Source organism: Pieris brassicae, chromosome W (genome assembly GCF_905147105.1).
Source record: "Pieris brassicae chromosome W, ilPieBrab1.1, whole genome shotgun sequence".
Taxonomy (NCBI): domain Eukaryota; kingdom Metazoa; phylum Arthropoda; class Insecta; order Lepidoptera; family Pieridae; genus Pieris; species Pieris brassicae.
The window spans coordinates 4,726,801-4,752,216 of record NC_059679.1 but is presented as its reverse complement, the minus strand read 5'-3'; the positions used below and the strand labels follow the sequence as shown (position 1 = coordinate 4,752,216).

At 35.6% G+C, this 25,416-nt stretch overlaps 1 protein-coding gene and 1 pseudogene across 1 annotated transcript; one reads left to right on the top strand and one right to left on the bottom strand.

Moving 5' to 3' along the window:
* The window catches only part of LOC123718286, a 141,678-nt pseudogene that overhangs the window by 51,825 nt on the left and 64,437 nt on the right, over positions 1-25,416 (top strand).
* Positions 8,775-11,440, bottom strand: LOC123718292 (cuticle protein 1-like). The gene is made up of 2 exons (XM_045674725.1): positions 11,381-11,440; positions 8,775-9,482 (listed from the first exon to the last, which is right to left on the bottom strand). The coding sequence occupies exons 1-2, from the start codon at positions 11,390-11,392 to the stop codon at positions 9,045-9,047; spliced, it is 450 nt and encodes a 149-aa protein (XP_045530681.1). The 5' UTR covers positions 11,393-11,440; the 3' UTR covers positions 8,775-9,044.

The following is a 25,416-nucleotide window of genomic DNA, read 5'->3' as shown; positions in this document are numbered from 1 at the left end:
ATGACTTAAGTGTTTTGTGTAAAGGATTCGCGGATAATAGGATTGAAAATGAAACGTGTTTTGTAAAGAAACCAGAACAGACCAACCTACAGATAACAAAAGGTGAAAAAAAAACGAATTAATAATGACATTCTATCTTACCTATTAGGCAAAGCAAGAAATACATGTTTGTGCTGATCTAACAACGGTGTGATATTTATGAACACGAGATTAATTGATTTCAACACTTCATTAACAGGTACAATTGTGTGAAATTAATCAAATTAATATTGAATGTTACGATTACACAGAGAATTCAATCCATGTGATTAGCAAAAAAAAAAACAATTCATATAATTTTTGAAGTGAAACTTTTTTAGGTGCATGAGAGTAAAATGTTTACACACAAACGCAATAATAATAATTTTAGCGTCACCAAGATGTGCAGCGTTTTTGTCTAGGAAAAGGGAGGGAGCGATTAAGACCGATTGAAAGAGAGAGAGAGGGAGTGAAAAAGGGAGATCGAGAAAAATACACGCTATTGGTGGATGTATTTGCTTAGTAGTTACATATTAGATCTTTAGATGGCAATTCTGTTGCATAACGTCTTGTGCAGCATCATTATCACGTATACAGTGTGTAAACAGTGTAAATATAGATATACAAATACATGGAGTGATAATATACTGGTACATGGTTCTCTATTGGGGTTTTTACCTTTGTAATCATTAATTTACGAAGAAGTTTCACTTCAGACATGTGTACTTTATACGCACGCAATTTTTGTTTTGCAAAGTTAATATATTTTTGTAGTGTATAGTTGTATGCAACATTTACTTATTTATACGTTATCTTACAGCTAACAACCATATTATAAAACAAAACACTTAGACAACAAAGCCAAAATAGATTATATTGAACAAAATATACGATACAGAATTCATAACTATATTAATAGATAAAGAATAGTTGAAATTTAACAAGTTTAGAAAAACTAAATTTTTACTGCTAAACAAAGTCAAAGTCACGTCCTCTATGGTGAGGTGGTAAATATCAACTTTCTCATAGCAGTCTCATTAAAAGCAGCAATGAAGTTCTCCAAAGCTCGAGTAAAGTCTTCTAAAGCTGTTCTTCTTATAAATGTTAATGTATAATAGGCAAGTAGGTAGGTGATCGGCCGTCTGTGCCCGATACGCCATCGAATTTTTGAGTCTAAGGAAACCCGGTTTCCTCTCCATGTTTTCGTTCACCGTTCGAGCGAATGTTAAATGCGAACATAGAAAGTCCATTATTTCACAGCTGGGTATCGAATCCTCAAAGTTAAGAGTCGCACGCTGAAGCCACTAATCCAACACTGCTCTTAGGTGTCTAATTATTGGATAATAAAATACCACACAGTATGTTTGGTAGGTTAAACCAAAGCCCTAACATGATCGTTCCTTTCATAAATATGTCCTAATTTTATTTTGTTACAAGAATAACCCATGACAAATTATTTGAATCATTACTCCACTTAACACATTAACATGGTTGGTTGATTGAGATCAAATCAATTTTTCCGCATTTTAATCGCATTCATTTACAGATATGGTGCCTGTTTTATTGCTTGGTGAGGTTTATTTCGCAATTATTTACTTTATATGTCCTGTTCTTTAACTAAGTGTATTTTAAACACTTTACCGTTGTGGTTAATTAAAATAAAATCATCAATTCTCTGGTTAGGTAGGAAAAAGGAAGACTAGGAATACTAAAAGTAATCGTACTTAGATAAAATATAAATAAATCAGTGGCGCTACATCATTTTTGGGTCTAGGCCTCAGAATTTTGTATCTGTTTCATGATTTGTATGAATGTAATAGACAAGTAGGTGATCAGTCTCCTGTGGCTAACACACGCCGTCGGTTTGTTGGGTATAAGTTAAGCCAGATTCCTCACGATGTTTTCCTTCGTACGAGCGAGTGTTGAATGTGCACATAAAGTCCATTGGTGCACAGCCGGGTTTCTATGACTTCAGGAATGAGAGTAGCACGCTGTTGTTTATGAAAAATGTGCATGTACCACATAATAATTGTAATTGAACTCTGAACACAGTGGCTCGGTAGTGTCGAAATTGATGATGTCAATATTTCTGGCATGATTAAAGTTTTTATTATTATATGACTTAAATTTTGACATTGACACAGCAAATACGATCAAAAGAACGATGTTGTGACAGTGAAGCTAAATCTAAAAATAATCTTATAAATTGGCCCAATGTTTCAGTATTAGTAGTAAAATGTCAACACATAAAAAGCTCAAATGAAGGTGTAAAGGATGTACCATGGAAAGGAATATTACCAGGATATCAGGAACGACACACAGATTCAGAACGGAGGTATATTGACGACGTGGTACTGGTTAGACCAGATATATTACGACTTTACATTGAAGATAAAGATAATGCTATAAATGTTTATGATAAAGATGAAAGTATTATTTCCTCAGTAGAATCTTATAAAGATGAACTAAACAATCATGATAATCGAAAGAGCATTAATGAAGCAAATAGATTTTTGAGTTTAAACGCCGCACTAAATGAGTTTCCATTTTCTGATCCTCTAAAAGGATCTAAATCGGTACATCTATCTAAACGCAAGAGAAGGGGACGAAAGGCAAAGCCACCAAAGCCACCAGCTATCGCCAAAAAGAATAAACTAAAAACAACAACGGAGGAGACACGATACGGTAAAAACTTTTTCTATAGTAACTGAAATTAAGCACAACCAGCACGCGAACTTCGTGGCGCCTCTATATGATATACCTACCTTTTTAGTAACAAGCAACATATGAAACACTTTTGCTAGGCTATAAGTGTAATATATATATAATATCATCTATTCAATCGTTCTAATGAATGAATTCATTTAAAACCAAACACTGTCACTTTGTGTCTTGTTTAAACGGTCATACTGATATTGTAATGATTGAGGGTTTTATTGAAGAGACTCCAAAACTACAGGACTGATTAGAAACATTCATTCACTATTGAAATCGTACCATATCCCTGATGGACATAGGCCATAGATAATAAAAAAGTTGGAAGTGTGAAATAATGATTCAGTACTTGTGTAAAATAGACAATTAAAGGTTCCTATATGCTGCGAAAACTTTTGTCGATAAAGCAATGGACAAAAGTCTATTTACTGAAAGCTTAGCGCTATAGAACATCGTGTTTACAGAGTTAATGGTGGAACCGCTGAGTACAGCAAATATTTTAATATTTTATTTGCTTTTCGCTTTTAGTTTATAAAGTAACGGTAGAAATCAATCATCAACAAGAACCCGCTTATACACCACCTCCCATGGATGAAGATGGTTCTGAGGAAGTTCCATTGCTTAAAAGGTTATTGGATCTTGGGATATTTAGTGTTTTTAACTTTAAATAAATCATGATTTTACCAAACACTTTATTTTTATATTATAAAAAATTGTTCACCTATTGTATAGTTTGACCTACATACACCTTCGGATAAACCATAGAAAGAAAGAATGAAGCTACCAAGGTATTGTAGTGCTTCGATCCTATTTCTCTGGACATCGTCTTATTATTTGGATTTCGTCTTCTCTGTGATTTTAAAACAAACCGCAATTCCAAAAACCACCTCTGATTACTTGAACAGCGTTTTTTATCTAGCGCTACAACCATTTTAGGTCTGGGTCTCAGGTCAATTGCTTTTTTTTACAATAAGCTGATAGTTTCAGCAGACTTTTTGGGGCCAAGGTATACATGGTTCCCTTCACTGAATTTAAATGCGCGTATTAAATGCCCATAGAACGCCTTGTCGTCCAGGGGAAGGTGGAAGGCACTAGAGCGCGCGGAAGGTCACCTACGCGTTGGGCTGAACAGATCAAGTCTGCCGTAGGAGGTTCACTCAATGAGTGTAGCAGAATGAGGATATCTCATTGAGCTGGTTGCGATCGGGCTGCGTGAAGTTTCATTTTCTGCCATAGATTTATGAGCGTTTACAACTTTAAATGGCAATGGAGGTTCAGAAATGAGTCCTAGAGCTAATGTCCCGTCTTTCATAGGGTGTAGAATGGTAACTGGTAAGAACCACGCCAGGCCTATTAACTGCACATTACCTAGTGTTTATCTAGCGCCTTGAATGTAGGCCATCAACCCAGAGGTTCGAACGGCAGTGCGTCAAAAGGTTATTTCCTATATGCGAACCGTCGTACTGTAGAGGAAAACATCTGGAGGGACCCAAAAAGTTGACGGTGTTTTAGGCTCGGCAGGCTGATCACCTATTACTTGGGGTAAATCGCCTACCCTCTTGCGGCGCAACTGTGTGCGGGAGGGTTATGTGGGTCTACCTACCCATATCCAACAAAACTCCAAGTCGCCAACAATCGGTCTAGGCGGAATGAGAACAGCAGAGACTTATCTGCTTCCCGACGTGCGAGACGACGCTTATGTGCGCCGCTCCACGCCCACTGTTAGTTTGGATGATACTTGGCACGGCAAGTATCTTTCGTGATCGTGTCATGGCAGAATCAGTATCGGTTTAGTAGGCTGATCACTTCCTTAACTGAGGCCGAAATCAATAGCTGTAGCGCGACTGTTATATTTATATTGGTAAAAAAGACAGGCCGAGTTGGCCTTCACCGTGCGACTCTCATCCCTGAGGTCGTATCACCAGCTGGGCAGCAATGGACTTTCTATGTTCGCATTTAATATTAGCTCGAACGGTGAATGAAAACATCGTGAGGAAACCGGATTGACATAAATCTAACTTGACGGCGTGTGTCAGGCCCAGGAGGCTGATAACCTACTTGCCAATTAGATTAACAAATAATCACGGAACAGAAAACCCAGACCTTAAAAGGTTGTAGCGCCACTGGTTTATTTTATTAAACAGACGGGAGCGGTGGAAATTACTTGTACTTTCAGACATTTTCAATCAATCGTCACTTTTCTATATTAGATTTTTCGTTTTGTTCGTTGTTGTTTTTTTAATCGATTTCTCTAATCAATTACCACTTTGAATGATTATTTTTATGGCTGTTCTAGCAATAGTGCGTTGATAATAACTAACTAACATGAATATCCTTTTTTTATTTGGTAAGTTTTAAAGTGTTCAAATTTGAAATAATAACGTTGATTTAACGAGTATTTATGAAAGGAAAATCTATTTTTGTAGCCATGTTTATACCTATACCAACGCTATATTCACTAACAAATATAATATCCGAAGAAATAGATTATGTCCGACCATACGAAGTTGCAGCGAGGGGCGAATTTACAAAAATATTTGGTAATCATCTTTTAAAAGGAAACAGAAATAAAAGTAAAAAACCAAAGATAAAAAAGAAACAAAAGAAAAAAACGAGACCTAAAGGAAACAGATTTGAAATTAGAATAGGTAACACACAGATTAATGTCTCCCAGGGATCCATTGTAAAATTTGAAACGCGGAACGGGACGTTTACAACGACTTTCGATGTGTACAAGGAGGATTGTAAAAATTGTGGGAAGCCGTTCCAAAATTGGCCTTTGGCAGACCGTTTCCGTGGAATTGATGTTTTGAAATTAATAAAATCAGCCAATCAATGTCGTGTTAGCTGAACTTGCTGTGAAAGTAATAAATACATGAGTGGCGTTACATCTTTTTTGGCTGTGAGCCGAAGATTTCTGTTTCATGATTTGTCAATCTAATAGGCAAATAGGTGATCTGCCTCCTGTGTCACGCCGTCGTGTTGGGTCTAAGGCAAGCCAGATTCCTTACGATGTTTTCCTTCGTACGAGCGAGTTTTAAATGTGCACAGACAGTACATTGGTGGCTGGGGTTCTACGATTTCAGGGATGAGAGTCGCACGCTGAACTAGGCAAACTCGGATTGTCTCAGTGCACTTGAATGAAAGTAATACAATAACAAATAAATATTTATTTACAAGAGCAATACTTATTTTTTTTATAGAAAAGGTTGTAAGGAGGCAATATGATCTCATGGATGCCGCCGCCCATGAACATTCTTATTGCTAGAGGGCTCGCGAGTGCGTTACAGGCCTTAAAATAATTGGTACGCTCTTTGAAGGACTTTTATTGGTTGGGAAAAACTGGGAAGCTAATTTCCACATAACTGCAATGTGCCTTGATTTGTTTCTTTTCATAAATTTCTTCGCGTAAATATTTGTCAATACTGACAGACTGAATATTATGGATATTTTGTCGAAATCTTCAAATACGTTATTTGTCAAACTTTAATTATAGTTGAAGAGATAAACATTTTGGATTGAATTTTTCTTTCCATTATTTTTAATAGTTCACCTTGGAAGACATGTATCTCCAATTGAACAAACATAAAACAACTTGAGAGAAAAGAAAGAGAGTACCATTCCCTGGAAGGTCAGCAGCACACGCGTTAGCCCTCGACGCTGCAGGTGTCAACAGGCAGTTATCACTGCTCGATAACCTCCTGTTCATAAATATTGTTACGAAGACGGGTCGACTGCAATGTTTCTAGATTTTTCCACTACTTAGAGAACTTTTCAGCAGGCTGTAATATGATTTCAGGAGAGGGTCAATCACATATTAGAAAATTGTAATTTCCATAATGTTACCCTAGTTTTCAGAAAGCTGAAACATTTTTTCAGTCAGTTTCAGAACATGTGTAGTCGAGTGGTGCAGTTTTCAGGAGACCCGTTTTCAGGCCTAGGTATACCCCTTTGATGAAGGAATATTCTAGACCAAACTTTCTAGGTGTGAGACAAGGACGAAATGATACGAGAGAGAGAGAGAGGAGATCAGAACTTTCTCAAAACTAGACTGAGCACTCTAGAACGCCGTACGACAAGGACGGAGCAACGTGCGAAAGAGACAAAGAGTGCGGACGTTCTAGAATTGTGCAATCGCTACTCAGTAGCAAGCCCGCCTAGAAAGGTCTCGAATATTGTTTAGAATTATTCCCAGGCAGGATAAGCGTGCCGAAACGCGACTAGTAGCCCTTTAGTTTTGAATGCGATTACACGAGAGGAACACCGAAGCGATAAAGTGCGAATAAAGTGAATACAAGTGATAAAGTACAGTGTGAAGTGTGCATAAGTGAAGTAATTAGTGACTGTGTTTTTGTGTGTGTAACTAATGCATCTCTGCAATTAATTTGTGCCCATAAATTCCTCATTGATTTTTCAAGAAATAAACCCTTGAATAAATCTACGGCATTTTCTATCCGATCCCCTAGCTCGTAACAATATGCTATATGTTCGAAGAAACCAAACTTGGTTTAATAAGATTTTAGCTACGAAACAGTAAATCCAGTATATATCTGATTTTAATTAATTAAAATAACTGTCTTAGTAACCTAGCTGTTCACAATGCGTTCAAATGCTAAAAAAATATAATATTATATCAAAAAGTAGTTAAAAGGTACAGTTATCATAAATAATCATGCATTAGCTATCCGTTTTTTTTATTAAACCTATTACGTATGAGCTCGTTCTACTTCGTAGTCTTTACTGAAGTGCCTTGTAAAGCCCAAACCGATACATTGGTTTGCTGTGCCTCCACATCACTTTATCATTTTATCAGGGCATTAGGCATGAGACCCATAATTGTCTGAATTTGGTCAGACCAGCGGGTAGGCGATCGATCCCCTTCTTCGGCCATCAGAGATCCCCCTGAAGTATTTCAGAACCAATTCGATTTAGGGGTCCTTCAAGAAAAGAGCATACTAAATCTTTAAAGGCCGACAACGCCTGCTCGAGCTGGATCACAGGAGGAGTTGTTCAGATTAAGACCTGAGTCCAGCTCAGGCTAAGCTGACGTCCAGCAGACATGGACGCGAAATACGAAATTCCACCCGTATCACCTCGCCCTTCCACAACTAATCGTTTAAATGCAGTTTTTGTACCACTACTATGTGGAACCAGCTGTACTGAAGTATTTCCGAACCAAGTCGACTAAGGGGACTTCAAAGAGCGTACCAATTCTTAAAAGGCTGATGGCACTTGCTTCTCAAGTGAGTATCTATAGGCGGTAGTATCACTTATCAGCAGGTGAGCCCTGCCCCCTGTTATAAAAAGGTGTATGGTTTCAGTAAGATGGGGGACTCAGTCCACACAGCTAGGATCGTGGGCATATACACTAAAAGCCGGAAAACGGCCTATGATGTTGGGAGACATATTGTGGCCACCCATATCTCCCGACTCAGCCCTAATCAACTTTTTTATGGGGTTTTCTCAAATCAAGAGTTAATTGTACCCCTTTTACAAATTTTGGGCCTAGAATAACGAAAAAAGTGAGACCCATATCAGTTGACATCCTGCGGCGTGTAAGCAAATTCGCTTTGAAGAATGCTTTCACCATGATGGAAGACATCTTGACGATGTAATATTCTAAAATCTGAGGCCCAGATCTAAGAAGGTTGTAGCGCCACTGATTTATTATTTATTTAATGTACACTTATATATTTCTATATATAATCATTGGTAATGGTGAACATAGGTTTATATATAATTACGATGGTGTTCAGGTGTTAGGTAGGTGTGTGGGTAGGTGTTAGGTAATAGATTCCTATATGCTGAGGAAACTTGCCTTCAGAGCAGTGAATTACAGTTTTGTAGAAGACATCGATATCTACAAAGGCGCTAGTGTCAATATTAATATATTTTAAATTATATATTGTTACTTAAAATCTAATTTCTTTTTAAACCAGGTGAACCAAATAAATATAATTCCATGTAATAATTAAGACTAAATGAGAGATAGAGTTAAGAGCAGTCGCATTGTTAAAGGAATTAAGTAAAAGAAAATGTCATATGTTTTTAGTGTGTTTATTTACACTTTGGCAGTGATGGCGCACTTATTTACAAAGAGAGTTACGTTTGAGACCTTTGTTGAGCAAATCCGGGGAAATTTGAAAAACCATTAAAGCTTTGGACGCGTAATGCTACCATAAAAACGCCAACATTGTTCCGTAATAACACTAGCGTGAAAACGGTAATGTCAAAACGCTGGCATCAAAACGGTAATATTAAAACGCTAGCATCAAAATGGTAATGCGATTACGCTAGCATCGGATCGGTGATTACCAGGCGTGGAGGCCGAGACCGTAAGCGCCGTAGGCGGTGTATGGAGCGGCGATTCCGTAGAGGGAAACTCCGTAAGCACCAACAATTGGGGCTCCGGCATGGGCAGCGCGGACAGCAGCGGCAGCGCCGTCAATGGCGGCGACCTGGGATTGAGCGGCGGCAACGTAGTTCTGGGAAGCGGCGAGGTTGCCCCAGTAAGCGTTCTCGTGGAGGTTGCGGTTGGTTTCGGCGACCTGGCGGACGGCCTCGGTGTTGTGTTGGACGACGGCTTCAGCTGCTCTGGCCTGTCCTTCGCCGATGGCGCGGACCGTGTCCTGAGCGGCCACAGTGGCGTCGATGGCTGCGGCCTGGACGTCACCGGCGTTGGCGCCGTAGACCAATGGAGCTAGGATGGCGCTAGCTGAGGCATAGCCGATGAGGGCGACGAAAGCGATCTGAAATCGAGTTGGTTATGTGTGAAATGTCTCTAAAAGCATGTGGTAATGATTGGAATCGCTAGATCATTTGGAAGAGAAGAATAAAATTATAATTGCGAACAGTTATAAAAAAGGACGGTTGTGGGTAAAAGCGTATATAAAAATAGTCAAGGCAGTAAAATTATTTAATCTCTGTATAATGCTTTCAAGGGCAAGTGTTGTTGCTAGTTTGGTATGGCTGTGTGTTCTTTTTTTCAATTCATCCATTATAAAAAGCCAAAAAGATTTCAATGAAAACTGTCTTTTGAAGAATTGTGTTCGAGTATATGGGCATGCATTGTGATATTTCTTTGTTCCGCGTGACAAGTAAATCATTTAGACACTAAAGAATTGAAGGTCGATATGAAGTACACACACATACAAGAATGTTATAATTGACTGGCAATCGCTGGCTTCCCAAGGCTTTTATTAATAATAATACTAGCTGTGCTCTGCGTTTCCACCCGCACGGTAGCACGTTGTTGCCTTTAAATGTTACTTGAGCGGGGGATCGAATTTGTTTTAAGAGAAGGTCGCAGTCCGTTGAAAAATAATAAATTCAAGCTACAAAAGAATCGTTAAAAATTTCTTTTTTTTAACGCGCTATGTACATATTATTATAATTTTACAGTGACGGGGTCGCGACATAAAAATGATTGAAATGAACGATGGTATAGATAGATATATTTGTGTTTTGGATTTAACTTAGCACGTTAACCCTTCGAGATTGAATGTCTTTTTTTTACATTTTCTCGTATTAAGGATAACAATGCATGGGAACCGGACTTTAAGACGAAACTCGAAGTGTACAATCAGGGTTTTAATTGATTCTCCAAGTAAAATGTGCATTTCCACAACATTAGTGTAATGTTAGTTCCTGAATCGTTAACGAGAAATCGACTACAATTATTTGAAGGATTTGAAAATCGGAGTGGATGTTTTAATTATATATACAGGCCGTGTATACCCCCTAATAACGTTATTGCTAGCTGATTGTTAAGAACGCTACAACCTTTTTAGGTCTGGACCTCATATTTTTGTCTGTTTCATGATTTGTAAACTAATAGGGAAGTAGGTGACTTGCTTTCGATACACTCGCCTAGGGTAATGTTTTCCTTTGTACGAGCGAGTGTTAAATGCGCACATAGACAGTCCATTGGTGCACAGCCGGGGATCGAACGTACGACCTCAGGGATGAGTGTCCCAAGCCACTAGGCCAACACTGCTCTTATTAATCTTTAAGCATATTAATTTCATGGTCTAAAATTTCGCGATCAGTCCCAGAACCTTGGCCACACATTGGTATTCCAAGCGAGTTACATTGAACGAGTACTTGCGCAATGTGTTATAAAATTAGTACATATATATGTTAGTAAGACAATTGTCCATATGTCATAGCTTGGCGGATTTTTGTTTACCGAACCGATTAATATTTCACCTAGATATATGATTTCCAGCTGTTCGGAGCGGGGATTGGGACATAATGATTTTATTTATGGTTTTGAAAGTGAACTATATTTGTTAAAAAAGCAACTAGCAAAGAGCCTTTTTAAGTCGTTTTACGCGGAATAAACCATTTCGCATCTCGATTATTACACGAGAAGTCATTTACATTCACAGCTATTAAAATGTTCACCATGTACTGTACATCGAGCGTGCAAATGTCAATATTTAATTAAGTACCCACTATAAACACAATTTAACTAAGCCTCTCTCAGCTAATAAATTAAAAAGAATATTATCGCATTTTGAATGAAAAAAAATGATAAAGAAAGTATTATACAGCGTTCCCATAACCTATATTTATATATACTAATCAAAAGGATGTGTATGTTATTTGAAGACGGTTATGATAACAACTGATAAGGTGGTCTTACCAGGAATCTCATGTTGCACTTCTATTGACTGCTACTGAGCTACTGAATGCAAACAGAATGCCTACACGGCCTTTTATACGCGAAGGAAAGTTGCTGAGTTGGGAAGTTTGCGGAAATCAAGTTTAAAGGCTCTATTTACAAGTTTTAAAAAGGGCAGGGTTGTTTGAACGACATTATGTGGAGCGACCGTAAAAAAATATGTTTACAATCTATGTGTGATTAATGTATCGTATTTCTTCTGTAAGCTTGGTAACGGCAAGTAGTTTTGATGTTCGGTTTTTAAATTGTGAATTGGAGTGGGTTTTCTAATATGAGAAGACATGTTCTATTTTTAAATGTAGAGCAAGAATTAGGGGAAAATGGGCTGAAATTCGATTTTTAAATTTAAATGAGTATGTGTGTGTGGGTGTGGAGAGGTTTTTTATTAGTTTTAATAAGATTCGATTTTTAAATTTTAAATTATGAAATATATAGAATTAGGAAAAAATTATAATATATAATAATAATTATATAATGTGTAAAGAGATGTAACAAAAATATTATTACACATTACACATATCAATCGAAGACGTATATTTGTGAATTAGAAACGGTTATAAAATTGTGCGTTTGAACGCTGGCGATGCAACAACGGACTATTATGCAATATTAACACTCATAGGTGCAATGTGTAGTGTAGAACAAAATTAATTTGAAGGTACAACAATGAATTATTATATTATTACTGAAAGAACCTAATTGATATTTTTAATTTTTGACTTTAAGCGCGTCATTGGACGCTAGGTCCTATGACATGCCAAACATTCTTATATTATGCAAATACAGATTTTTAATAAAGTTTGTTTACTCTACAGCACCGTATAAAGCTATATACAGATTAGTCTTAGTAAAACCTTTTTTGTACTATCAACTCAGTAAATCATTCACAGAACACATTACAGATTTTAGTTATATTTTAAATTTTATTATTAAGTTTTATAAAAATTAGATTATAGCGATTAAACTCGATAGTAAACGGATTCCAGTTTTGAATATATCATATTTAAATATGGAAATAGAGTGCTTCAAGTCCCTATGCAATGTTTAAAGGGTGACTTTAGAAATTGAGCGTGGATTGTAACTCTGTTTTTAAATTGGTTAAAATGTTTTAAGTATATTAAAGAGTTTCTATTGTCACGTGACCTGGTTTTGAATTGTAAATATTTTTTTGTCGGGAATTGGACGAGGTCGTCCAACTTCCCGTGCTTCCAGTATCTACACTGTAGCTGACTTTTTTTGTTACCTTTCGATATTGTTCTATCAATATCTGCATAGCTGACGCATCCTTGGAATATAATCTCATTATGTTGACTACAAGTATAATTAAAATATTGTAATGCAAATAGTTTTACTATTAATTTGAGTAACATAATATATTCAAGGTGTTCTACATTATTTAAATATTCTTATCAGTTAACGATTACGTACACAAAGAGCAGTGTTGACCTAGTGGCTTCAGCGCTATGGGGTAGAATACCTTGGCGAACCCCGAGCGTCCCCGAGAGGCCCTGAAGAGCTGACGTGCTTTTAATAGGCCTACCCATTGCCTACCATGGTCTTGCTACCTTTTTGAATAGCAGCTGGCTTTGTTTTAACCTAGCCCCACAGCCCGACATACGAGGCGCGAGGCTGCGTAACCTCATTTAAAAAAAAAGTGGCTTCAGCGTGCGACTCTCATCCCTGTTGTCGTAGAAGCTGTTGTGCTCCAATGGACTTTTAATGCGCAATTAACACTCGCTCGTACGAAGGAAAACATCGTGAGGAATCTGGCTTAAATTAGAACCAAAAAATGGACTGCCTGTGCCTACTTATATATTACATTCATACAAATCATGAAACAGATACAAAAATCTGAGGCCATGACCTAAGAAACTTGTAGCGCTGGTTTATTATTTATTTAATCTTAACTTATATCTTTGTATATATAATCATTCTTTATTATAAAGAGGAAATATTTGATTATTTGCTTTCCAAAACTACAGCATTTGAATGATTCTTCCACTATTAGAATGATGAACATAGGCTTATATATAATTACGATGGTGTTCAGGTGTTAATAATAGATTCCTTTATGCTGAGAAAACTTGACTTCAGAGCAGTGAACTACAGTTTTATAGAAGACATCGATATCTACAAAGGCGCTAGTGTCAATATTAATATATTTTAAATTATATTTTGTTACTTAAAATCTAATTTATTTTTAAACTGTTTATCCCGCGGGACATAAACCCGCTATAAAAGTAGGAAGGAGTCGAAGGAATTCTGGATTGTTAAATTCAAGGTTATACATTTTGCTGATTAAGTCTTTCTTAGTTTCAAAGGCGTCCCCGTTAACAAAGTCGTTACTAAGGAATGCTGTCTACGACATTATATCGTTATATGTTTGCAGAGTGAATTCGCAGTAGCAATATTGTGTATGTGTCTAATATATCTTTTAAATAAATTAATATTATAAATTTATATCTTGAAAATATATCTTTTCTCGACATTATCGTATTAGCATAGTCTGTAAGTACAATATATGTATTTATAGATATGATGAGATATGTATGTAAAAAAAAAACAATTCTTTCGCTTCACAGCAATTACCATTTCATTATTGTGCATATTCTATTTTTGTACACGAAGCATTTAAGTGTGTAATGTGTGGTTAATTATAGAGTAAAAATAAAATCCTCTATTATTAAGCAGCCCGATGAGCCAGGAACGGTTCACTTACAAATAGTTGATTTAAATAAAGCTTAAACAGTCTTTCAGAAGACTCTTTGTCCTTCATTGGATTAGCGTGTCCCGGTTCGATAAACAGTAAACTGTATACCATCAAAAATATTACTTGTAAAAAAAACTTCTCGCAACGTAGTTCTTCTTGTAATACCTAGTCAGTTCAGTCTCTACTGAGACCTTCTGTCTTAAGTTATTACGTAATAAGCTAACTTAACATTGTATACTGACAATGTCAATATTAAATACTAATTGTATTCTTGAAGCTTCTGTGTCTGCTCGAAGTGCCTTAGATTTTGATGTTCGGACAGCGAGTGAGTGACAAATAAACCTTGACTAGTTATAATACATTATAGTTTTGTCTTTTGTTAAAATAGCTTTTACACATAAAGAAAAACATTATTTGAACAGATTAAAGCTATGTATTATTACTAAAACTTATAGTTATTTACATAATTCTAAATTTTCCGACGTTTCGCGTACCTTTCAGCGTGTGTGGTCACGGTGACTGAAGACGAAAGGTGTTAAATGTCAAAAGTATCACAGCTGCAGAAACAGTTGTTTTATCTGTATCTATTGCCCCGAAGTTGGTATCGACTAAAAGATGACGGGTTTTTGCAAAAATGACTCACGGTTACCTCTGTTTTCGCGGATTGTTTGTCTTCGGGTTTTAATTATGGATTAATTTTACTTATAGTTATTTACATAATTCTAAATTATTAAGTTTTAATAATAATACATAGCTTTAATCCGTTCAAAAAGTGTTTTTCTTACATTATAGTTGCTTAAACTACCGGTTTTAATTGAATAAAATTTCAAATATATTGTGTCTACAATGTCTCCTTACTCATTGAAGATTCAGGCGTCTACTTTTATTCACAATGATGTTATAGGGGACTGGAAGTGCCCTGAGCTGCTTTGAGAAAACTTGGCGATACTTAATGGACTTCGCATTTTCTGATTTTACAGTTATCGTTCGATTAGGTGAACCAAATTGTCTATTCATGTAATAATGATTACTATATGAAAGTGCAGTCGCATTGTTAAAGGAATTAAGTAAAAAAATGACATATGTTTTTGGTGTGTTTATTTACACTTTGGCAGTGATGGCGCACTTATTTACAAAGAGAGTTACGTTTGAGACCTTTGTTGAGCAAATCCGGGGAAATTTGAAAAACCATTAAAGCTTTGGACGCGTAATGCTACCATAAAAACGCCAACATGATTCCGTAATAACACTAGCGTGAAAACGATAATGTCAAAACGCTGGCATGGCTGGCATGGCAGTTCTTAGGATAAAGCTGTGTTTAAAAAATATCTTCCCTGTGAAAGTACCCACTATAAACACAATTTAACTAAGCCTCTCTCAGCTAATAAATTAAAAAGAATATTATCGCATTTTGAATGAAAAAAAATGATAAAGAAAGTATTATACAGCGTTCCCATAACCTATATTTATATATACTAATCAAAAGGATGTGTATGTTATTTGAAGACGGTTATGATAACAACTGATAAGGTGGTCTTACCAGGAATCTCATGTTGCACTTCTATTAACTGCTACTGAGCTACTGAATGCAAACAGAATGCCTACACGGCCTTTTATACGCGAAGGAAAGTTGCTGAGTTGGGAAGTTTGCGGAAATCAAGTTTAAAGGCTCTATTTACAAGTTTTAAAAAGGGCAGGGTTGTTTGAACGACATTATGTGGAGCGACCGTAAAAAAATATGTTTACAATCTATGTGTGATTAATGTATCGTATTTCTTCTGTAAGCTTGGTAACGGCAAGTAGTTTTGATGTTCGGTTTTTAAATTGTGAATTGGAGTGGGTTTTCTAATATGAGAAGACATGTTCTATTTTTAAATGTAGAGCAAGAATTAGGGGAAAATGGGCTGAAATTCGATTTTTAAATTTAAATGAGTATGTGTGTGTGGGTGTGGAGAGGTTTTTTATTAGTTTTAATAAGATTCGATTTTTAAATTTTAAATTATGAAATATATAGAATTAGGAAAAAATTATAATATATAATAATAATTATATAATGTGTAAAGAGATGTAACAAAAATATTATTACACATTACACATATCAATCGAAGACGTATATTTGTGAATTAGAAACGGTTATAAAATTGTGCGTTTGAACGCTGGCGATGCAACAACGGACTATTATGCAATATTAACACTCATAGGTGCAATGTGTAGTGTAGAACAAAATTAATTTGAAGGTACAACAATGAATTATTATATTATTACTGAAAGAACCTAATTGATATTTTTAATTTTTGACTTTAAGCGCGTCATTGGACGCTAGGTCCTATGACATGCCAAACATTCTTATATTATGCAAATACAGATTTTTAATAAAGTTTGTTTACTCTACAGCACCGTATAAAGCTATATACAGATTAGTCTTAGTAAAACCTTTTTTGTACTATCAACTCAGTAAATCATTCACAGAACACATTACAGATTTTAGTTATATTTTAAATTTTATTATTAAGTTTTATAAAAATTAGATTATAGCGATTAAACTCGATAGTAAACGGATTCCAGTTTTGAATATATCATATTTAAATATGGAAATAGAGTGCTTCAAGTCCCTATGCAATGTTTAAAGGGTGACTTTAGAAATTGAGCGTGGATTGTAACTCTGTTTTTAAATTGGTTAAAATGTTTTAAGTATATTAAAGAGTTTCTATTGTCACGTGACCTGGTTTTGAATTGTAAATATTTTTTTGTCGGGAATTGGACGAGGTCGTCCAACTTCCCGTGCTTCCAGTATCTACACTGTAGCTGACTTTTTTTGTTACCTTTCGATATTGTTCTATCAATATCTGCATAGCTGACGCATCCTTGGAATATAATCTCATTATGTTGACTACAAGTATAATTAAAATATTGTAATGCAAATAGTTTTACTATTAATTTGAGTAACATAATATATTCAAGGTGTTCTACATTATTTAAATATTCTTATCAGTTAACGATTACGTACACAAAGAGCAGTGTTGACCTAGTGGCTTCAGCGCTATGGGGTAGAATACCTTGGCGAACCCCGAGCGTCCCCGAGAGGCCCTGAAGAGCTGACGTGCTTTTAATAGGCCTACCCATTGCCTACCATGGTCTTGCTACCTTTTTGAATAGCAGCTGGCTTTGTTTTAACCTAGCCCCACAGCCCGACATACGAGGCGCGAGGCTGCGTAACCTCATTTAAAAAAAAAGTGGCTTCAGCGTGCGACTCTCATCCCTGTTGTCGTAGAAGCTGTTGTGCTCCAATGGACTTTTAATGCGCAATTAACACTCGCTCGTACGAAGGAAAACATCGTGAGGAATCTGGCTTAAATTAGAACCAAAAAATGGACTGCCTGTGCCTACTTATATATTACATTCATACAAATCATGAAACAGATACAAAAATCTGAGGCCATGACCTAAGAAACTTGTAGCGCTGGTTTATTATTTATTTAATCTTAACTTATATCTTTGTATATATAATCATTCTTTATTATAAAGAGGAAATATTTGATTATTTGCTTTCCAAAACTACAGCATTTGAATGATTCTTCCACTATTAGAATGATGAACATAGGCTTATATATAATTACGATGGTGTTCAGGTGTTAATAATAGATTCCTTTATGCTGAGAAAACTTGACTTCAGAGCAGTGAACTACAGTTTTATAGAAGACATCGATATCTACAAAGGCGCTAGTGTCAATATTAATATATTTTAAATTATATTTTGTTACTTAAAATCTAATTTATTTTTAAACTGTTTATCCCGCGGGACATAAACCCGCTATAAAAGTAGGAAGGAGTCGAAGGAATTCTGGATTGTTAAATTCAAGGTTATACATTTTGCTGATTAAGTCTTTCTTAGTTTCAAAGGCGTCCCCGTTAACAAAGTCGTTACTAAGGAATGCTGTCTACGACATTATATCGTTATATGTTTGCAGAGTGAATTCGCAGTAGCAATATTGTGTATGTGTCTAATATATCTTTTAAATAAATTAATATTATAAATTTATATCTTGAAAATATATCTTTTCTCGACATTATCGTATTAGCATAGTCTGTAAGTACAATATATGTATTTATAGATATGATGAGATATGTATGTAAAAAAAAAACAATTCTTTCGCTTCACAGCAATTACCATTTCATTATTGTGCATATTCTATTTTTGTACACGAAGCATTTAAGTGTGTAATGTGTGGTTAATTATAGAGTAAAAATAAAATCCTCTATTATTAAGCAGCCCGATGAGCCAGGAACGGTTCACTTACAAATAGTTGATTTAAATAAAGCTTAAACAGTCTTTCAGAAGACTCTTTGTCCTTCATTGGATTAGCGTGTCCCGGTTCGATAAACAGTAAACTGTATACCATCAAAAATATTACTTGTAAAAAAAACTTCTCGCAACGTAGTTCTTCTTGTAATACCTAGTCAGTTCAGTCTCTACTGAGACCTTCTGTCTTAAGTTATTACGTAATAAGCTAACTTAACATTGTATACTGACAATGTCAATATTAAATACTAATTGTATTCTTGAAGCTTCTGTGTCTGCTCGAAGTGCCTTAGATTTTGATGTTCGGACAGCGAGTGAGTGACAAATAAACCTTGACTAGTTATAATACATTATAGTTTTGTCTTTTGTTAAAATAGCTTTTACACATAAAGAAAAACATTATTTGAACAGATTAAAGCTATGTATTATTACTAAAACTTATAGTTATTTACATAATTCTAAATTTTCCGACGTTTCGCGTACCTTTCAGCGTGTGTGGTCACGGTGACTGAAGACGAAAGGTGTTAAATGTCAAAAGTATCACAGCTGCAGAAACAGTTGTTTTATCTGTATCTATTGCCCCGAAGTTGGTATCGACTAAAAGATGACGGGTTTTTGCAAAAATGACTCACGGTTACCTCTGTTTTCGCGGATTGTTTGTCTTCGGGTTTTAATTATGGATTAATTTTACTTATAGTTATTTACATAATTCTAAATTATTAAGTTTTAATAATAATACATAGCTTTAATCCGTTCAAAAAGTGTTTTTCTTACATTATAGTTGCTTAAACTACCGGTTTTAATTGAATAAAATTTCAAATATATTGTGTCTACAATGTCTCCTTACTCATTGAAGATTCAGGCGTCTACTTTTATTCACAATGATGTTATAGGGGACTGGAAGTGCCCTGAGCTGCTTTGAGAAAACTTGGCGATACTTAATGGACTTCGCATTTTCTGATTTTACAGTTATCGTTCGATTAGGTGAACCAAATTGTCTATTCATGTAATAATGATTACTATATGAAAGTGCAGTCGCATTGTTAAAGGAATTAAGTAAAAAAATGACATATGTTTTTGGTGTGTTTATTTACACTTTGGCAGTGATGGCGCACTTATTTACAAAGAGAGTTACGTTTGAGACCTTTGTTGAGCAAATCCGGGGAAATTTGAAAAACCATTAAAGCTTTGGACGCGTAATGCTACCATAAAAACGCCAACATGATTCCGTAATAACACTAGCGTGAAAACGATAATGTCAAAACGCTGGCATGGCTGGCATGGCAGTTCTTAGGATAAAGCTGTGTTTAAAAAATATCTTCCCTGTGAAAGTACCCACTATAAACACAATTTAACTAAGCCTCTCTCAGCTAATAAATTAAAAAGAATATTATCGCATTTTGAATGAAAAAAAATGATAAAGAAAGTATTATACAGCGTTCCCATAACCTATATTTATATATACTAATCAAAAGGATGTGTATGTTATTTGAAGACGGTTATGATAACAACTGATAAGGTGGTCTTACCAGGAATCTCATGTTGCACTTCTATTAACTGCTACTGAGCTACTGAATGCAAACAGAATGCCTACACGGCCTTTTATACGCGAAGGAAAGTTGCTGAGTTGGGAAGTTTGCGGAAATCAAGTTTAAAGGCTCTATTTACAAGTTTTAAAAAGGGCAGGGTTGTTTGAACGACATTATGTGGAGCGACCGTAAAAAAATATGTTTACAATCTATGTGTGATTAATGTATCGTATTTCTTCTGTAAGCTTGGTAACGGCAAGTAGTTTTGATGTTCGGTTTTTAAATTGTGAATTGGAGTGGGTTTTCTAATATGAGAAGACATGTTCTATTTTTAAATGTAGAGCAAGAATTAGGGGAAAATGGGCTGAAATTCGATTTTTAAATTTAAATGAGTATGTGTGTGTGGGTGTGGAGAGGTTTTTTATTAGTTTTAATAAGATTCGATTTTTAAATTTTAAATTATGAAATATATAGAATTAGGAAAAAATTATAATATATAATAATAATTATATAATGTGTAAAGAGATGTAACAAAAATATTATTACACATTACACATATCAATCGAAGACGTATATTTGTGAATTAGAAACGGTTATAAAATTGTGCGTTTGAACGCTGGCGATGCAACAACGGACTATTATGCAATATTAACACTCATAGGTGCAATGTGTAGTGTAGAACAAAATTAATTTGAAGGTACAACAATGAATTATTATATTATTACTGAAAGAACCTAATTGATATTTTTAATTTTTGACTTTAAGCGCGTCATTGGACGCTAGGTCCTATGACACGCCAATCATTATTATGTTATACAAATGCAGATTTCTAATAGAGTTTGTTTACTCTACAGCACCTTGTTAAGCTAATCTGTATATACAGATCAGTCTTAGTAAAACCTTTTTGTCCTATCTATTCAGTAAGTTACTTTTAATTTTAAATTGGATACTGAGCGGTTTCCATTTTTGAATTTTTCATATTTATTTAATAGAAGCCGGGGGGTTCAAATCTCTATGGGCTGTTTAAAGGTGAATATAGAATTCGGCGTGGATTTTAAATTGGCTAAAACTATTTTAATTTTAAAGAGTTACTATTGACTGTGACCTTGTTTCTATTTGGAAATAATAATAATTTTAATTTAAAACTAGAATTTCGTGGATTTCAAATCTCTCGTAGAATAAAACAAACCACAATTTAACTAATCGAAGTTTATAGTACGTTACTATCTTATTCAATTGTTAAAATAGTCGGTAGATTTTTTAAATACACTCATTACACATCAAGTATAAATTTGATCCTATATCATATCCTATGTAGAGATTTCATTAAAAAGTTGCAAATCCAGGGTTCCTAAGACTAAGTTCTCAGACTAACGTTCAGATTAAGCATGCTCTAATAATTTGGCCAACACTGTTCAGTGTTTGAAACCCATATCTCAAAACTGAATCGATTTTGATTACATCAACTTAAGAGATTCAACTCATCATCAAGAAGTCAAGACTGAATGCAGAATTCCATCTTGACGTCTGGCGTTCCACACTGGAACTGGCTTCTTTCGTACCACTTTATGGAGTCAGCTGCCAATCTAAGTATTCTCGGGGCCTTCAAGAGAAGAGTGTACCTTAGGAGGTATACCTCCCTGGCCGTCACCGCCTCTTTATGGCGGATGACGGCTTCGCAGAATCTTTGGTATATTCCCCACGCTCCTACACCGTCTATACAAGTGCTACTTTCGTAAGAGAAAAGCGTACCACTTGAGCACACGAATAAATTTACAAATATGTATATCGTTATAATAAATTCAGTGAAAAAATTATAAATGAAGTTTTTATTTGCAAGTGATGAAACAATGCATTGTATGTTAACCTTGATTGTAAAGGTTAAAGAAAATAAAAAAATGAGACCTTTCATTTACGTATCTATACGAAATAGCGTAACTTAGCGAGCATTTAATGTATATTTAGCTTTTTATTATTTTTGGTTAAAATTATTTATTTCAGAATGTATCCATGTAGTTAAGTACGTACAATATTCTTAACCTACATATAATATTAATCGAAATATATAATTATTTGTAATAACAAATTTAAAAAGTTAGATTTTTGTGCTGTATTGCGATTCGTTAAGCAAAACACCAGCTCTGGTGTCACCGGTACCAACAGACGCCAACTTTAATCTTTAAATAGCTGTGCACTTGAACCCTACGCCCCAAGAGTCTCTACTCCAAAGGGATGGAAATGGAAGTTGGAGGAAAGACTCCGCCGCCGGCCGCTTGTCATCGTCTCTAGTGATGCCTGCTCGTTCCAAAATTGCTTTAACATTGACGGAGGTAAGAGAGCGGCGCTGCGTGGTGAGAAAAACCATCTGCGCTCTTTTGGCAATAGAGGCCCTGGTATCCAATACTTCAAAACCTAAGCCTTAGGTTAAAATGCATTTAAGCAGGATCAATTTATTTAGATGTCAATAAAGTTCTAATTCTCAGTTCTCAGGGGTGGATCGAAAAATAGTTAATAAAATAGAAATGCTCTGCTGGGATCAGGAAACTGGCAGAACTTACGCTTTTACGCTTTAAAAATAAAAACTTTCCAAAAAACAAGCAGGAAATATAGGACTATTGTGTTTGCTCTGCTATGCTCTAACTACGCACTCCTTTTTTTCGTGGAGAAAGGCCTCACGCATACCCTTGTGGTGAAAGGTTTCGAGACAGAAAATCATGCCGGCCTTGTTGGCACCCCGTCATGCGTTCAGTTGAAGTCACGGCCCCCTGTGGCCATGAATGATGTGGAATGGACCTTGGCACAGCTAGGGTCATACTCACATTCACTCATTGTAGAGCTGTGGGTCGGGTGCAATGATTGGAAGGATGCGTCAGGAATAGACACCCTTACTCACATAGGTAAGCTGAGAGTGAGGTTGCTATAGAGCAATCCCGAGTTTCTGTTCCACTTCAAGTTTAGTCTACGATTGAGAGAACTATTGAACTACGGAGGCGTCACCTGCCTATGACTTTTCATACATTTTAGATGTCTCTTAGAATATTTATAAAACATATGTATTATCTAATGTTTAGTTACCTATAAAAGGACACTGTCTTTATTAATAAAATTGTTTTTTTTTCCAGGTAATTATTCAAATAAGGTGAAGTATTCTGATGGATTCTCAGTGTGTTTATGAGTTAACATTACGGTAAGGTTATTTTTAATTCTAAGTGGCGTTTGTGATCAGGTTAGGTTAGATCAACGTTCAAAAACTCTCGTTCTTTTATTCACTCCACAAATCACGATTTTTAATTAATTTCTATGGTGTTAAAGAACATTATTGCATGGCCATTGCCAAGTGATGACAATATATAGTAAACAATTTGACTGTTTTAAGGTTTAGAATTTACCTTAATTTTTAATATATATCCAGGGAGTAGTCAAGGCTTCGAAGATATAAGAGGAAGTGTTTGTCAACACTTAAAGATGTGTTTCTTCAAAACTACTGGGGCGAATAGATGAAATCTTTCGCCATTAGAAACCTACATTATCCCTGAAGATATAGACTATATAATTGATATATACCAGTTATATATATATATATTATTTATATGAATTTTGATGAGGGTGACCTATAATTATGTAACTCGGGCAATCGTCACATTTTGATGAGATGATTTGATTTTTCTTTCGCTCGAATTCTGATAGTCGCTTTTTTGCCAATTATATTTATCAGTTACGTCTTCTATTGAATAATCTTTTAGTGAGTATTGTGTTTGTAAAGGCAGAGTGTTAAAAAAATAAATCAATGGCGCTACAACCTTTTTAGGTATTGGCCTTAGATTTCTGTATCTGTTTCATGATCATTTGTTAAACTAATAGGCAAGTAGGTGGTCAGCCTTCTGTGTCTGACGCACGCCGTCGACTTTTTGGGTCTAAGGCAAGCCGGTTACCTCACGATGTTTTCCGTCACCGTTCGAGCTAATGTAAAATGCGCACATGGAAAGAAAATCTATTGGTGCACAGCCAGGGATCGAACTTACGACCTCAGGGATGAGAGTCGCACGCTGAAGGCACTAGGCTTACACTGCTCTAAAGGCAGAGTGTTAGAAGTATATTATCAGTCTTACCTCACTTTTTCTTCCCTATCTCTTCTCCATATTCTTTTTATGACTGAAAATTGCCTTTGAAGTTAAGAGTATATGGAAATGAGGTATGAACTCGGGGTTGACTAATTTAATATAAAATTGTATATCAACCACCGAACAGTGCTTTGCGAAATTATTAGACAAAAAAGACCAAACCCACAAATGATGCAACGGGACATGGGACATGGTAGAAGGCAAACTGGGAGGAGGCTCACCTGATGTTAAGTGATACCGCCCATAGACATTCAAATTACCAGAAGGCCCGAAAGTACGTTGCCGGCCTTTCAAGAATTGATACTCTGTTCTTGAAGAACCCTAAGTCGAATTGCTTTTGCTGAATACATGTACAGATTAGGCTTTAAATTAGATCGGTCATGTACGTGCGATCTACAACCAAGTCAGCATCTCTTTTTGGAGCATCCAGGTAGCCAGGGAGAATGAATATAGAATAGTAATATATATATGTTAGGAAATTTTAATGGATATATATATACCACAAGAGGCGGTGATACTGGGAAATTGATATATGAAAGAAACCGGTTTTCGTGATACAATAACAATAATAATCCCTATATGCTGCGGAAACTGTGGAGAATAAAGAAATGTACAACATATAGAAGACATTATTATTTATTTGTATATGTATGGATAAATATCCAACACAGTTAGTTTAGTTAGGATCTTATACATTTCTACTATAGCTTCAATAATTTAAAAATTGAAGGAAGAAAATGCCTGGTTTATGTAATATATGTACATAATAAGAATGAGAGTCGCGTAGTCATTGTATGAATAGGACCCCTAATAGCCTACTAATTACATGATTAGCGAATTTGTGGCCGAGAAGCTGTCTAAAAAGGCTGCCTCAGCTATGTCTGGTGGGAATGGTGGTTCCCGCAGGACGATAACGACGACTTCTCCGATTTCCTTATGATATTTAAGGACTGTCACCGCCGTCACCTCTTGGGAACACGGCCGGCCTTTTCTCGGAGCAGTTTAGGCCATTTTTAACCCTCTATAACTTCGTTGTGGATGTATTTAGAAGCTGCTTGTTCAATAAGGTATTATATATTTCAAATCAACGTTTCATAATTTTGTCACTCACTTACTGATTAAAAACTACACTTCTAGCAGACACAGAAGCTTCATTGAGAATATAATTAGTTTTTAGTCAAGGAATAAATTTCGGTCCGGCTTTCTAGATTTAGAGATAGAGATCATTTATTTTTCAAGTGAATCAAAATTAATGTAATTTTACCTTCATGTTTCCGTTACTTTGTGTAGAGATAGCGGCTCAACCCGTTCGCAATTGTTGGTTTTATTTCATCAGT